We start from the raw sequence: 14,952 nt of genomic DNA on the forward strand, positions 1-14,952 counted from the left end.
TTAAAAAAACAAAACCACAACCCACCATATCTTTCTGGGAGACAGACTTAATGCAAAATAAACCAACTGCAAGAGAATGGAAAATATAAGACGGAACTGCAGCTGAATGTTGGAAGAGACTGAGGCGCGTTTGTACATCCCTGGTCTGGGCTGTATCACTTAGGCTATGCTACTGCAAGTGGAAGGACGGCTCACAGGGCACATGGAAAAATAAAATTCTATACAATTAGAAAACCGGCAGATCTGATAAATGGCTGGACCAAAACTCTCTGTCCCTGTTGTACAGATGAAAGGGGGTTATTTCATTCCACCACTCTACGCTTCCTCATAACGCAGATATTGCCACAATTTCCACATCCTCCCTATTCAAATATTTACAGTATTTCATTTATTTAGATGGCTTATTTGCCACCCTTTGCACAAGGCACAGAACCGCTTACAACATGGGAACCATTCAAAGGCATCCTGCAATTATGCCCATTGTGTACTATATTACAATAAAAACTAAAGGCTGTATTCAACCAACTTTAACTCTGAGTAGACCCATTAAAATTACTGACCATGACAGAAATTAATGGGCCTAAGTTAGTCATGACCATTCATTTCAATGGGTCTACTCAGATACAACTCAAAAGCTTAAACCAAATCATAGTAAAACAAGGTAACAGCATATATCTTGGAGGAGGAACTGGCAGTAATTCCGCATTAATTTCATCTAGAATAAAAACAAACATGTTTTTGTCACGACTAAGGCAGCTTCTTCTCTTGAAGAGCATTTATCAACGGCTCAGCCATCTTAATTCATTCTTCTATTTTCCAACCATGTGACCTTTTGATCTTGGTAAGCAGGATAAAGAGACTTTAATCAGCTGCTATGAGGAATTATTAATGGCTAATTGTGTCTGTCATCCCAATTATATATTTGCAACCTAAGGTGTTCCTGGCCATTTAAAGTGCCCTTTGCGGCCTTCATCACTGTGAGCTGCCACAAAGGAATGTGGGCATAATTGGCTTGTATGATTTAGAAATTAGTCATTGGGCTGTAAAAGGTGTACTCAGCCAATGAGAAAGTCTCAGCGCGGACTGGCGCACTTTGATACAATTTTGTTCTGGTTTTTCAAAGGCTCTCTGGAACAGCCTCTAATCTTTCATTAGTGACACTGTGGAAAGATCCATCTGCCAATTAGCAGAGACTTGAAGAGAAGAGAGCGGCTTGCAATTCTCGCTCTAAATGAAAATGTATCCTAGTAGTCAGAATCCCAACAAGGAGAGCAAAGTAGTGCTCACTGGAGAAATCATAGTATTTTGGAGTTGGAAGGGACCCAAAGAATCATCTAATATCAACCTCCTGCAACACAGGAAACAGCTAAAAATCCATGACACTTGGCCACCCAACCTCTGTTTAAAAACCTCCTATGACGGAGAGCCCATCACCTTTCAAGGTTCCACCATTAGAAAATTATTTCCAACATTTAGTCAGGAACTCCTTTCTTGTAATTTTAATCCATTATTTTCTGTCTTACTGTAGGTTTTGTTTCATTTTGAAAAATACAATTTTATTTTATGGTTTATTATTGTTTATATTTTGAATTACATATATATGGGGGCACCAAAATATTTTAAGTGCTTAGGGCCTCTAGAGGTCTTAATCCAGCCCTGCACCCATCCACTGGATCAGTTCCTGAGAAACCTGTTTGTACATATGATGCCGGCAGAAAACAGGCTTTGGCTGTACAGCCCATCAGCCAATGGGTGGTAAAGCTGAAGCCTCAGACACTTTGATTAACTCTTTGCAACCCTTTGTCCCCACAGCAGATCCAGATAAGAAGATGGTCCATGGAGCCAATAGAGTTACCCTTCCCTGCCCTAACAGGAAGACCCAGATAGCTTTAACTGTACTATTTGAGAGGTTTTCCAGATCAAGTCCAATATAAAGGTAAAGGATCCTAAGAAGGGAGACCAGGGGTGGACTCTGAAATTGCCCACAAACAATGAGCACCTGGACAGGGGACTAGGGTTGCCAGACTCAATAGAGGACAGGACTTCTGTGCCTTTAATTGCCCTGCTCACTTTTGAGTCTGGAAATCTTAAAGGAAAAACCAGCAGACCCTTTGTTTAATTTCCAAGCAAGGGGTCTGCTGGTTTTTCCTTTAAGGTTTCCAGACTCAAAAGTGAGCAGGGCAATTAAAGGCACAGAAGTCCTGTCCTCTATTGAGTCTGGCAACCCTACAAGGGACTGAGCAGGAACATAGGACACCTGGTGGCCATAGTCTTCATAACTGCCCCCCCCCAATTTAAATTGTAGCCATTGTTTCTAAATTAGATGTGAATTTAGAAGCAATGGCTAACATTTAAAATGAAAAACATACACAAGCATACATACAAATACATGCATGTTTCATGCAAATCTGCTTTGGTTTGTTTTTGCAGTGTGCAGCTGATCACCTTAGGACCATCCTTATGCTCCCCTCCCCTCTTAACCTGGTCTTCTCTATACTACTAAGCCATTCCTAATGGTCAATACTTCCTTCATGGTCATAACGACTTAAATCCTTTTATGCCTCACCCTTCCTCCAAGTTGCTCAAGATGGCATACACAAACTGAGTGACCCCAGTTTATTGCACTAGAAAGAGACAGACCGTCCCAAGGTCATCCAAGTTGAACATCACAGTCCACAGAGGGGTTCAAATCCAGATCTCCCCAGCCCAAGTCCTCAGGGATGGGGAACATGTTGCCATCCAGGGGTTGTTAGGCTCAAACTCCCATCAGCCCCAGCAAACTTCACCAATGATCAGGGATGATGTTAAACCACTGTCCAACAACAGGAGTGGTATCTGAAGAAGTGTGCATGCACACGAAAGCTGATACCAATGACAAATTTAGTTGGTCTCTAAGGTGCTACTGGAAGGAATTTTTTTATTTTGTTTCAACTACGGCAGACCAACACGGCTGCCTACCTGTAACTAGAACGAAGGAGTTCCTCTGTTACTGCTCTAGCCGCATTACTGCCTTAGCTTTCCTAACATCAGACCAGCAAGCAGTCTTACAAAGAACCTTCAATTATTGCCCTTATTATCAGAGCCAATCCAAATGAATGGATGAACTTGTTTACAAAGTATTGGGGGTGGGAGAGATTTTAAAAAGAGCACACACACACACACACACACACACACACGTATCATTTCCAACTATGGGCAAATATTTCAACTATAGAAGATGTTATTGGAGAAATCCAGGTCAGAGCCTCCTCAGCTTCACTCTTAAGAGAAAGAGCTTTTCCCGCCCTGCTAGTTATTTATAATTGCACCAAGTATAAAGTTTGGTATGCAAGATGTCAGCCTGATTAGAGATTATTTAATCATTTTTTTTTCAGCCTTCGTTAAGCTGTTTAACCTCTGCTGTAATCCTGGCTGAGCCAATGACTTGCTGGGTAACCTCTGGCAGGTCCCTTGACCTTGCCGATCCTTTGTCAACCTAGCTGGAAAATTGGTTAAGCTGCCAACTTCACAGGCAGGAATGGGGGAGGCCAGGATGGAGGAGACGACCCTCTCCACAAATCATCACCATGACACACACATCACAGTTTCGAATCTTCTGACTATACAAGATAATGAGGCAGCAATATGGCTTCATTGTTTTGTTTTGTTTTAAGTTTGAGCCTTTCCACACAGGACAGGCAAACACTTATAATCACCCTCATCATTTCCATTAATTTGTGAACCACCTTCCACACATATGTCCCAGGTGCTTCACAGACATATCATTGAAAGCAGTTAAAACAGCTATAAAAACAGTACAAGAACAACTGAATATGACTTCAAAAACAATACAGTGGAGGACATCCAGGCCCAGAGACCTTTTCATCAAGCTAGAAAAGCTTGGGAAACAAAAATGTCTGTTTCCAGAAAGTTTGGATACTATCTTATTTATTAAAATTTATATACCAGTTATTTTAAAAAATAAAAATAAACCCTCAAAGCTCTAAGATCTAATGATAGGTATATGGGTGATTTTTATTTTTAGTTTTATTTATTAAATTTATATCCCAGCATTACTCTCAAAGGAGTCCAGGTCAGCAGCTGATCAGCAAATATTTCCAGTTCCCAGTAATTTATATAACAAGATGATGATTGTGTGTGTGTGTGTTGTGTGTGTGTTGTGTGTGTGTGTGTGTGTGTGTGTGTGTGTGAGAGAGAGAGAGAGAGAGAGAGAGAGAGAGAGAGAGAGAGAGAGAAAGAAAGAAAGAAAGAAAGAAAGAAAGAAAGAAAGAAAGAAAGAAAGAAAGAAAGAAAATGATTTCTCTATCCTAGAATGATGGGACATCCAGCCAGGTGAGAGAGAGAAGGCCCACCCATTTCCTTCTATATCAACAGAGTTCACTCTTTAAGATGCTGCTAACAGGTACTGTTCTTAGGGCTTGTCCCATGCCTAGAAAGCATCAATCTGAGCAGTGTTTGCTTGACACATGCTTTCTAGGCACAGGTCCCCTTGCCTCACATTCCTTTCCCAGGGAAAACCCACTCTTTAGCACTAAATCAGAGCAAATGTTGATCTGGAGAAGCCCCAAATTGCTGTTTGCTCCGACTGAGAGAAGTTTTCCCCAGGGAAAAGCGTCGTGGCAAGAAGAAGTGTGGATGAGCTTTCAACTGAACAACTAAGGCCACTCCCTTAATACCGTAAAAGGAGCTGGCTTGACTGGTTCAGCAGGTTTTCTCTTACAGATACAAACCTCATAGATACAGAATCACACACCTGGAAGTGACCCACAGGTACCTTAAAGCCTGACACACACACACACCCCGGAAAAAAAGTATAACAATATGCTCTCACAACGATGAGTTACTTTATTCTGTAATAAGTGAATGGTTACCATTTATGTCTATCAAAACACCACCTGAGAAAATCAGAAGCTGCCTTGATGCAAGCCAGACCTCTGATCCATCTAGCTCAGTACTGTCTATTCTGCGCCGAAAAACAACATCCCTCCAGGAATTCAAAGGGTTACTCTACAAGGAGATGCCTGGGAACTAAGGGAGAGAAGATTGTCACATGCCTTCTGCATCCGTTACCCTAGAGCAGGCATCCCCAAACTTCGGCCCTCCAGATGTTTTGGACTACAATTCCCATCATCCCTGACCACTGGTCCTGTTAGCTAGGGATCATGGGAGTTGTAGGCCAAAACATTCGGAGGGCCGCAGTTTGGGGATGCCTGCCCTAGAGCTACACCACACCCATAGGGTCTCGCAGCATACATGTCCCTTCTTTCTCCACCCCATAACCACCATGGACATTTTGCTTAGCATGTAGTGAAAGTATGACACACAACCCTATTCCACCACATCCCTACAAGGCAGGAGGTATCTACAACTTAATTACAAAATAATTATTTTTAAAGGGATCCACCAAGGAGGAGGATTCCCCCGTCCAAAGATTCTAGTTACAGGTAGGTAGCCGTGTTGGTCTGCCATAGTCGAAACAAAATAAAAAAATTCCTTCCAGTAGCACCTTAGAGACCAACTAAGTTTGTCATTGGTATGAGCTTTCGTGTGCATGCACACTTCTTCAGATAGTCCCAAGAGCCAATCTTCCTCATTCTTTCTCTCGTAATAGATCTGTGGTGCTAAATGTTTGGGTTTAGTAAATATTAGGATTTAATTATAACTTGTATGTTATAACTGAGATATGTTATAAGACAGTCTCGTGTATTAGAAGGGGAAGAAGAAGAAGGCAGCCATGTTTAGGGAGGCTTTTAATCTTTAATCGATTATTTTATTCTTCGGTTAGAAGCCGCCCAGAGTGGCTGGGGAAACCCAGCCAGATGGGCGGGGTATAAATAAATTATTATTTATTATTATTATTATTATTATTATTATTATTATTATTGGAGGAGGAGTTTGGATTTGGTATCCCACTACACCACACTGGCTCCATGTAAGGGGTTTGTTTGAGGTGTTTAATTAGTGTTTATGTGTAAAGACTGTGTCAGATCTTGAGAATGTAATCAAGATCCATGTATGGACCTAATTTTGAGCACCAGCAATTAGCATGTGAAGAGTTAATTAACTTAGGTAAATGTCCTAAGTGTGCACCAGTCTTTAATCCTAGTCAATCAACAAGTGTTGATGAAGTCAGGTGAACTTTGTTAGGTGATGCAATTTGTTAGGTGTAAAATAAACCCTAAATTATTAAGACGCTAGCCTCCCTTGTGCCCAATCTCTCCAAAGGAACACAGACCCTGGGTGAGTACCTGGAACCCCACTTGAGTCAGCAGTGATTGGAGGCACCCAACTTTCATAATACTCTATTACAGAAATTGTGGAAGTACATATGCATGCTTTGAAACCTAGTATCTGCAGACGGGGATGGATGAATCTTTCAATTTGGCTTTCTCGTTTTTCCAGTCAAGGTCAGTTCCCCACATTTCCACATTTTGGGGGAGAAAATTGAGAAAATTCATCAGGGACCTATTGCATGTTTCTTCCACTATTCACTTTTTGTATGCTATTTCGCCTAATGTACACTCCAATATAATGCATTTTAGTGTTGTCTTAACATATGCATGTTTATGCACACTTTCACACAACATATACAGTACTTTTTTAAATATGCATACTTGTGTTGGAAAACCACACCACAAAATTCAGAGAGGTATGAATTTCAAAGGAAAGCTGCATTTTGGCTCTCAGGCAGTGTGAATTAAGGAAATTCACATATAAATACAAAGCAAAACAAAATTTCCCCCATTGCTAGTAGCAGTCTCAAGGGACAAACTTGCATGCAAATAAAGATCTGCTATGGATCAGGCACCTCAAGCAGCACCATCCTGTATTCCCAGACACCCCCCAAAAAACCCACCCCCAAACCACCATTTCCCAGGAGGAGGCTCAAACATGCAGCTACAAGCCTTTGCCTGTTGTTTATGGACCCCAAAAAAACACAACCGGAGTTTTCTCCTCCTCCTGGGTTAAAATACCTCCTCTGCTTCCAAGCACTAGGCTCACCTTCCCAGCAGGAGACAACCAGCAAGCAACAGCCACAACACCACAAACATATTTAAAGAAAAAATGTGCAGGCAAAAGACAGGCATACCAGGAACAAGAGTTAAGAGAAGCACAAAGTTATCAGATCAGTTTCATTAGTATATATAGAGAGAGAAGCAAGCAACTATACCCATGTTGGCCACGAACACCTTTTCTGCAGCATTCAGAGAGGAGAAGAGATATCCAGGACTAGTCCCATCATGGAGGATATACTTAGGAAACTCCAATATAGAGGAGGGGGTGATTTTTGCTCCTGTCTCCTGACTTTAGGAAGGGGGGGGGATACAGTTTGTGTCTCTGAGATTGCAACTCAATCTCTCCCTCCCCATAGCCACTCCCTTCTTCCTGCCTTCATGTTCTGCTTGGGGACAGTAGGCTATACCTATAGTTTAAACAGCCTCCAGCTGTATCCACTTGCTGGCTTAATCCTTGATTAGCTAAACTCCATCCATCCCTTGCAGACCTGGCAACTGAAGAAGGCAGAGTTGGTTTTCTCAGCCAGGCTGCTTGGGAAGCTTTTCAACAGACACCCCTTGTTAAAAAGAAGAAGGAGAAGAAAACATATTTAAGCATTGGGGAGCTTGGGGAATATTCAGCAAGCTTAAACTGGCTTGAGTCATTTGTTTCCCAGCTCCTCCCTGCATGATGACATTGGGGGGGGGGAGCTGCACCAGTGGAAATTCTGCCTGCCTCAAGATTTTTATCCCACATACGCAGAAGTCACGTCCTTGCGCCTCAGTGCTAATTAATTGGTTTGTTAATTCTGGAATTTCCACCATCTTTCCATAAAGTCATCAAGAAGCTGTTAGAAAAAATGGGGGGGGGGACGGTAACTCCTCAGGCATTGTTAAATAATCCAAAAATAAATCACAGCCCACACTAAAACTCAAAAGCAGTATAAATTCAATCTTTCTTTTTAAATTAAATCTATTTTTTCTGAAGAGGCACACTGAAATAAAACCCATCTCCACAGCTCATTTATGATTATGGAGGCCAGAGATTATTCCACTCCTTGGATCATTACAGGTAAGATTGTCAGCTGCCCACAGAAATATGCCAGTGATTTTTTAAAAGCAGATTTTCCAGCTGCACAAATTCCCAGTCAGACACCCCACACTAAAAATAGAAGAAAAATGCCAAACCAAGAGAAGTGTGCTTTGCTCCTTTACCCTGGATCAGTGGCAGTTTCTCAACAGGAGAGGTTAGTTCTTATTTACTATACAGGGACAACAACAACAATTTATTATTTATACCCTGCCCATCTGGCTGGCTTTCCCCAGCCACTCTGGGCGGCTTCCAATAAAATACTAAAATGCATTGGTCTGTTAAACCATTCATTTATGACTCCAGCAGACACATTAAAAAAAGAGTACTTTAAAGGTATTTACTATTAAAGGATGCAAATGCCTATTACCTGAGAGAAGAGGAAGAGGAAGAGGTGGCAGCCCCAGCCAAAAGAAGGTAGCAGCATTTTATATGGTTTGGGCAGATTGTCTTAAGCAAGGTACCCAAACTACCGTAAGGCCCATGGGCCGGATATGGCCCAATCACCTTCTAAATCTGGCCCACGGACGGTCCCGGAATCAGCATGTTTTTACATGAGTAGAATGTGTCCGTTTATTTAAAATGCATCTCTGCCTTTAAGTACTTAATAAGCACACACACACAACACACTTAATTCCCCTCCACCCCCATTTATCGAACCACACGTTTGTGACCAACTGCACATTTTTTAAAAAGCCCTTAAAACATGCCCCAGGGTGTATGTGTGTGTTAAATATCTGGTTACATTGCCAGAATGCTTTATAAAAGCTAGAATTCATTATTAGCTGCTAGTTTATTTTATTTAGAGGCAAGCTGGGAGGGCAGCCAAGAGACCGTCTAAAGCAGGCATCCCCAAACTGTGGCCTTCCAGATGTTTTGGCCTACAACTCCCATGATCCCTAGCTAACAGGACCAGTGGTCGGGGAAGATGGGAATTGTAGTCCAAAACATCTGGAGGGCCGAAGTTTGGGGATGCCTGGTCTAAAGGAATTAAGCTACCAAGTACCCTTCTCTGGAAAGGGAGTTTTCCCAGCTAAAATCTGGATTGAAGACAGAGCTATATTGGTGCAGAAAAGGGGCTTCTGCTAGCCCATTGGTATTTTTGGCTTCTCTTCCACCCCTGCCCCATCTTAAACACAGTGTGTAAAGCAGAAGTTTTGAAAGCTCTGTTTTTGGTGTGAAATGAGGATCCTTGCAGTTGTGGAGTACAAAAATGGAGATAGTGAAGGAGGAGGAAATTAAATGCATACAGTACTTACTTACAAGAACACCTGCTTTAGCTAATGTTCTATCTTAATTTCCAACCAGTGACATATTTGCTCATTTGTTAAGACTTCGTATGTCTGTGTGTTTCAAATGACATGCTCCCAGAGACTGTGGTTAATGCTTAATGACTTCACCAGGGGTTGCCACTAGGTCTCAGGTCTGGGCCCTGAAATCTCAGGGTCTTGGATGCTCCTGCCCCGAAAACCCTAAGCTGGGTATTTGTAGCACCCAGGAAGACCTTACTCAGCCCCACAATCTCCATAAATTGATCTCAGGGCTACAACATCCAACCACTTTTTTTTGTATTTTTGTCCTTCTCCCCACCCCACCCAATTTGTGTTACATCTTGCTCAATAAAGAACTCTGAAGAATTTAGAAGCTAGTCATAATTTTTGACCTTTTTGGTTGGCCTCCCTAAAGATATTACCTTTCCAGCATTATCACTTGCTCACTGCTGCAGCTCTGAGGGCCCTTCAAATGGCCTCTCAAACTGTGCCTTTAAGATACAGGTAGGTAGCCGTGTTGGCTGAAGAAGTGTGCATGCACACGAAAGCTCATACCAAAATATAAACTTAGTTGGTCTTTAAGGTGCTACTGAAGGAATTTTTTTGTTGTGCCTTTAAGAGTTAAGAGCTTTACTAAGAGCTCCCCTCATTTCTGGTTGGGCTCATTTTTTTTAAAAGCCTGACAAGCAGAAATTTGGCAGAAGATTGTTTTTTTCCCAAGCATGCACATAGCTGCCAAGTTTTCGCTTTTCTCACGAGGAAGCCTATTCAGCATAAGGGAAAATCCCTGTAAAAAAGGGATAACTTGGCAGCTATGCATGCAGATGGGGTAGCTTCAGCTGCTGAGTTCTTGAGCCTGTTGCACAGTTGAGTTTTGAGGCACAGCAAAATGTAAGAAAAAAGAACTCGATGAGCTCATGTTAAAGGGACGGTTTCAGTGCCTTGCAGTTTGCATTTCATTTATCCCAGTTTTGAGAAATACAACCCTCCAGATCTCTCTGTCTGGCAGGATAGAAAAGTAAGGAAGTAAATAAATGCAACACCCTTCCACGGCATCACTTTAGTATTCACAGCATGATAATCAAGAGGTGCATGGGTGGTAAAACTTCTCTCCACTCCATCTTTAAAAAAACAAAACTGAATTTACACATGCCAAATTGGATCCAAATTTGAAGGCGTGTGAAATTACAGAAACTTGTTGCAATATAAGTTGCACCTCAGGGCCAGACCATGTGCTGGGATCTTACCAGAGATCATGGACAGCTGCTGTCATTCAAAGAAGATACCACTGGGACATACTGTGTCAAATGAACCCGGGCTCTGGTATAGCTCTCTTGAACCAACCACAAGTCGTAAACCATAAGCAAACCTTGGTTGCAGTTTGTGGTTTGTTTGCAGTCTGTTTTTGATTACATGCTAAGGAAAGCCATGGGTTAAGTTCAGCACAGCATCAGAATAATATTGGGGTGGTGGAGGTGGTAAGCAGCCACTTTCCTGTCCCAGAGTCTGCATGCTAAGCCGTGGTTTAGCTTAGTGTGCAAGCCAGGCGAGTCTATATGGCAGTCAAAACCCAATCAAAGTGCTTCCGTTCACAAATGAAAAGGTTTTGGCAAACATGAAGAAAGGATTGCAGAACTGCTTCCTACTCAAGCTTTAAAGGAGGAAAAACTTCTATGCATTTTTGTTTCAGCTTCGATACAGGTAACATATTTATTGGAAAAAATTTCTCCACCAACAATGGTGAAATCATGCCAAAAAATTACAAAACATCATGGTTAAGTTGCTTTATAAAAATAAACAGAAGGATTTTGCCACACTGATTTGTCCCCTTCTCCCTGTCAGTTTTGCTCTTTCGTCCTTACAGCAGCATGTTGCGAGTTCTATTTCTCTTTGTAATATATAGTATTAGAAAATTGCATTCCATTCAGAAAAATGGTTCTGCTATCAGATAGCCAAGAGCCTTGAAGAGGATCTTCTCCCAAGTTCTTCCTAAAATAAATATAGAAAATAGCTTCTAATGAAAAGGTTTGGTCAGTTTAAAAGAAAAGAAAAAAAAGGTCTCTTTTCCTCCCTTTTTGGGAAATAGAACAACATTTCGGTTCTTTTTAAATAGTGCTCAAGGCTTTGGTGGATTCAGCTACTGAAAATAATAGTAGTTTTTTATAAAAAAAATTCTGTGATGATCCACTGAGTTCTTGTTTTGTCAGTAGCCGAAGAAAACATGGGTTTCTGCTTGAATCAGTCACCAAAGGCCAGGCACAAGCAATCTTCATTAGTAACGATCATCATAATTCTATGAAGCAGCCAGTAGAAGGTAATCTTTGGCAACTGTGATCAAACAGACGGTGTCTTTGGTAGGTGACCCTGCTGTATAATTTGTGGCCGCTTGACTCTGGGCTTCCGTCTCTTTGGCCTGCTCTTAGCTTTGATCTGCACCACAAAGAAGGCCAGGACCACCATAGCACCGAGTAACGCAAAGACGGGTATCGTCCCTCCCACGTCCTGGTTGTACCGTCCAGGCATTATTCCTGTATGGGAAAGGGAGGAGATTAATGTAAGCAAGCTGAAGATGCATTAACCCATGGGCAAACAAGAGTTGCAGAAACTGCCACACAACTACTGGGTTGCTAGCCTTACTCAGAGTAGACCCACTGAAATTAATAGTCACAGCCATCTTAGGCCCATTAATTTCAAATGGGTCTACTCTGAGCAGGACTTAGTTGGATACAACTCACTGATTTCAACCAGGGATCACTTCCATGCAATTTTATTAAAGCTGATCATCAAAAGCATAGGCCTACCTAAAGTTTCCCTTGTGGGGGAGACCACCAGTTTGAAAATGAATATGAATATGAAACACTGAACCTACTATGTGCCCTCCTGTATTGATTTTACCTGGCTGTAAAGTATCCTAGAACTATGAACTCTTCCTTGCCTGTATGGAGAGTGGTATGCATCTGGCCGCACCCACCACTAGCATGTGGCCCCTTGGAGGCTGCCCATGAGAAAATGTGGTCCCTTGGGCTGAAAATGGTTTCCCACCCCTGCTCCAGGGTGTTTTTTGAGTTCACATGGGTGTACATCAGTGTGCATAAACAGGGTATGTGCCATAGAGCACTCCCCAAGAGGAATTTCAATGGCAGACATACAGGGGCTCCATATCAGACTATTCTACATAGAAAGTGGCTACAATTAAAGTTGGAAATATGAAAATTACTTTTCCAAAATATCAAAATTTCACAAGCTATGCCTGTGAACGCTGTGGGCAGGTGTGCTAGCACTAATTATGGCCAAAAAATACATACTAAAGAGGCATACACTAAAGAGGCATACACGAGCTGTAATCTTGATAACTAAAAGTTGGATCAAGATGATTCCAAATGTCTCTATTTCTTCTGCATAGGTGTAGAATCATAGAGACCACAAGGGCCATCCAGTCCAACCCCCTGCCAAGCAGGAAACATCATCAAAGCATTCCTGACAGATGGCTGTCAAGCCTCTGCTTAAAGACCTCCAAAGAAGGAGACTCCACCACACTCCTTGGCAGCAAATTCCACTGTCGAACAGCTCTTACTGTCAGGAAGTTCTTCCTAATGTTTAGGTGGAATCTTCTTTCTTGTAGTTAGAATCCATTGCTCCGTGTCCGCTTCTCTGGAGCAGCAGAAAACAACCTTTCTCCCTCCTCTATATGGCATCCTTTTAATATATTTGAACATGGCTATCATATCACCCCTTAACCTTCTCTCCTCCAGGCTAAACATGCCCAGCTCCCTAAGCCGTTCCTCATAAGGCATCGTTTCCAGGCCTTTGACCAATTTGGTTGCCCTCGTCTGGACACGTTCCAGCTTGTCAGTATCCTTCTTGAACTGTGGTGCCCAGAACTGGACACAGTACTCCAGGTGAGGTCTGACCAGAGCAGAATACAGTGGTACTACCGGTATTACTTCCCTTGATCTAGATGCGATACTCCTATTGATGCAGCCCAGAACTGCATTGGGTTTTTTAGCTGCTGCATCACACTGTTGACTCATGCCAAGTTTGTGGTCTACCAAGACTCCTATGTGTGTATGTTTCTATCTCATTTAGGGTGGTGTGATACACTGTGGGCAACAGGTGTCCCACCATTCTGGCACCTACCCCCTGGAATATCCCAGGCTCCACTTTCTCCAGGTGACAAAGGCCTTACTTGGGGTCGGTTCTGACGGAAACTTGGTAAAGCCACTTTGTCCAGGTCGATTGACAGTAACTTCTGATGTTTCCATAGGTTGCTGGAAGAAATGAAAGCATCCAGAACTATTTGTACACTGGGCTATTAGTCAATCAAGATTGCTAGAAAACATTTTGAATATCTGAACGTTTCAGTGGGTCTACTCTATGTATATCTTAGGTGGGATACAACCTAGGATTGCAAACCAGGTCAGGCAGCAACTCAGCCTTGTTTGGCCAGAAATGGGCAGTGACACATGGAAACTGCAGAGACTAGCCGCAGTGGACAGAGGAGTCTCCTTACATCTATAGGTCAGAAGGGGTCAGGTGATACTCCCCAAACCTTATGAAAACCCCTGGCCTGTCTTGATGGTCTGAGCAACTGGGAAGTTAGTGCATGCTGGATACACACATTTGCTTCACCTGGCCTCAACTGCAACGTCTGGCATTCCATATTGTTTCACTTCTAGATGGTGGTCACCTCCACAATCAGGAGAGCTAGAAACTACTTTTGGGGAAAGGAGGAAGCAGACAGGTTTCTTGCGAATCTGGTGTGTGAATTTAGCTAACTGCTGGTTCTATGGGGGGTTTTTTTTTTTGTATGTTTTAAATTCTATTTTAACAGTATCATTCATATGCCTGGAAAGTTAATCAGGCAAAGTACAGGTGAAACTTGGAAAATTAGAATATCGTCGAAAAGTGCATTTATTTCACTAATGCAACTTTTTATTTTTTATTTTTCTTTTAATTTTTACAAATGCTTTCTTTTGGAAATTCCACAGTAATAAAACAAATAGTTACAATAATACAAAAATGAACAAAGATAAACATCACTATTACATTTCATTAATTACATTCCATTTATAATCGACCTGCCTAACGACAAATAATTACAATTACAACAAATAAAGGCTTGACATATCTTGCTTTGCATGTCATGCATCTATCTCATATATGGGTTTCACCTTTTAAGTTGCATTACTGAAATAAATGCACTTTTCGACGATATTCAAATTTTCCGAGTTTCACCTGTTCTGTGTTGATTGAGTGCCATATTTATTACATTTAAAACTGGAAACTGGAAACTTAAGGTGGATTTAGCAAAATCAGAAATTGCAACCTGGGAGCCGTTTCGTTCAGAGGCTGTGGTTTCGCCCAAGACAAATGAGGACACGCTGGGAGTGAGCGGGGCTTAGGGTCACGCAGGTGAGCCTCGAGCACCTTCGAATATCGATGAAGATGGTTACCTGAAATCACACAGTGAAACAATTATACCAGAAGATAATTCCCTGCCTGCTGCCTGTGCTGTTTTCTAAGCATGAGGAACACAACTTGCCATTCCTGAAGTACACATGCCCTCCCAAATTCTACAGTAGGTGGAGGCATGGAG

The 14,952-nt window shown here is 42.0% G+C and overlaps 1 protein-coding gene across 2 annotated transcripts in view; it reads right to left on the reverse strand.

Moving 5' to 3' along the window:
* Positions 1 to 11,034: 11,034 nt before the first annotated feature.
* Positions 11,035 to 14,952, reverse strand: part of MBTPS1 (membrane bound transcription factor peptidase, site 1) — a 31,720-nt gene continuing 27,802 nt past the window's right edge. For both annotated transcript variants that reach the window (XM_035118276.3, XM_035118277.3), the window contains exons 21-23: positions 14,683 to 14,809; positions 13,494 to 13,624; positions 11,035 to 11,884 (exon numbers count right to left, since the gene is read on the reverse strand). In XM_035118276.3, coding sequence (XP_034974167.1) covers positions 11,691 to 11,884; positions 13,494 to 13,624; positions 14,683 to 14,809 — 452 coding nt within the window. In that variant the 3' untranslated portion in view covers positions 11,035 to 11,690. The remainder of the gene's footprint in view (positions 11,885 to 13,493; positions 13,625 to 14,682; positions 14,810 to 14,952) is intronic.

Source organism: Zootoca vivipara, chromosome 6 (genome assembly GCF_965207765.1).
Source record: "Zootoca vivipara chromosome 6, rZooViv2.hap1.1, whole genome shotgun sequence".
Lineage (NCBI taxonomy): Eukaryota > Metazoa > Chordata > Lepidosauria > Squamata > Lacertidae > Zootoca > Zootoca vivipara.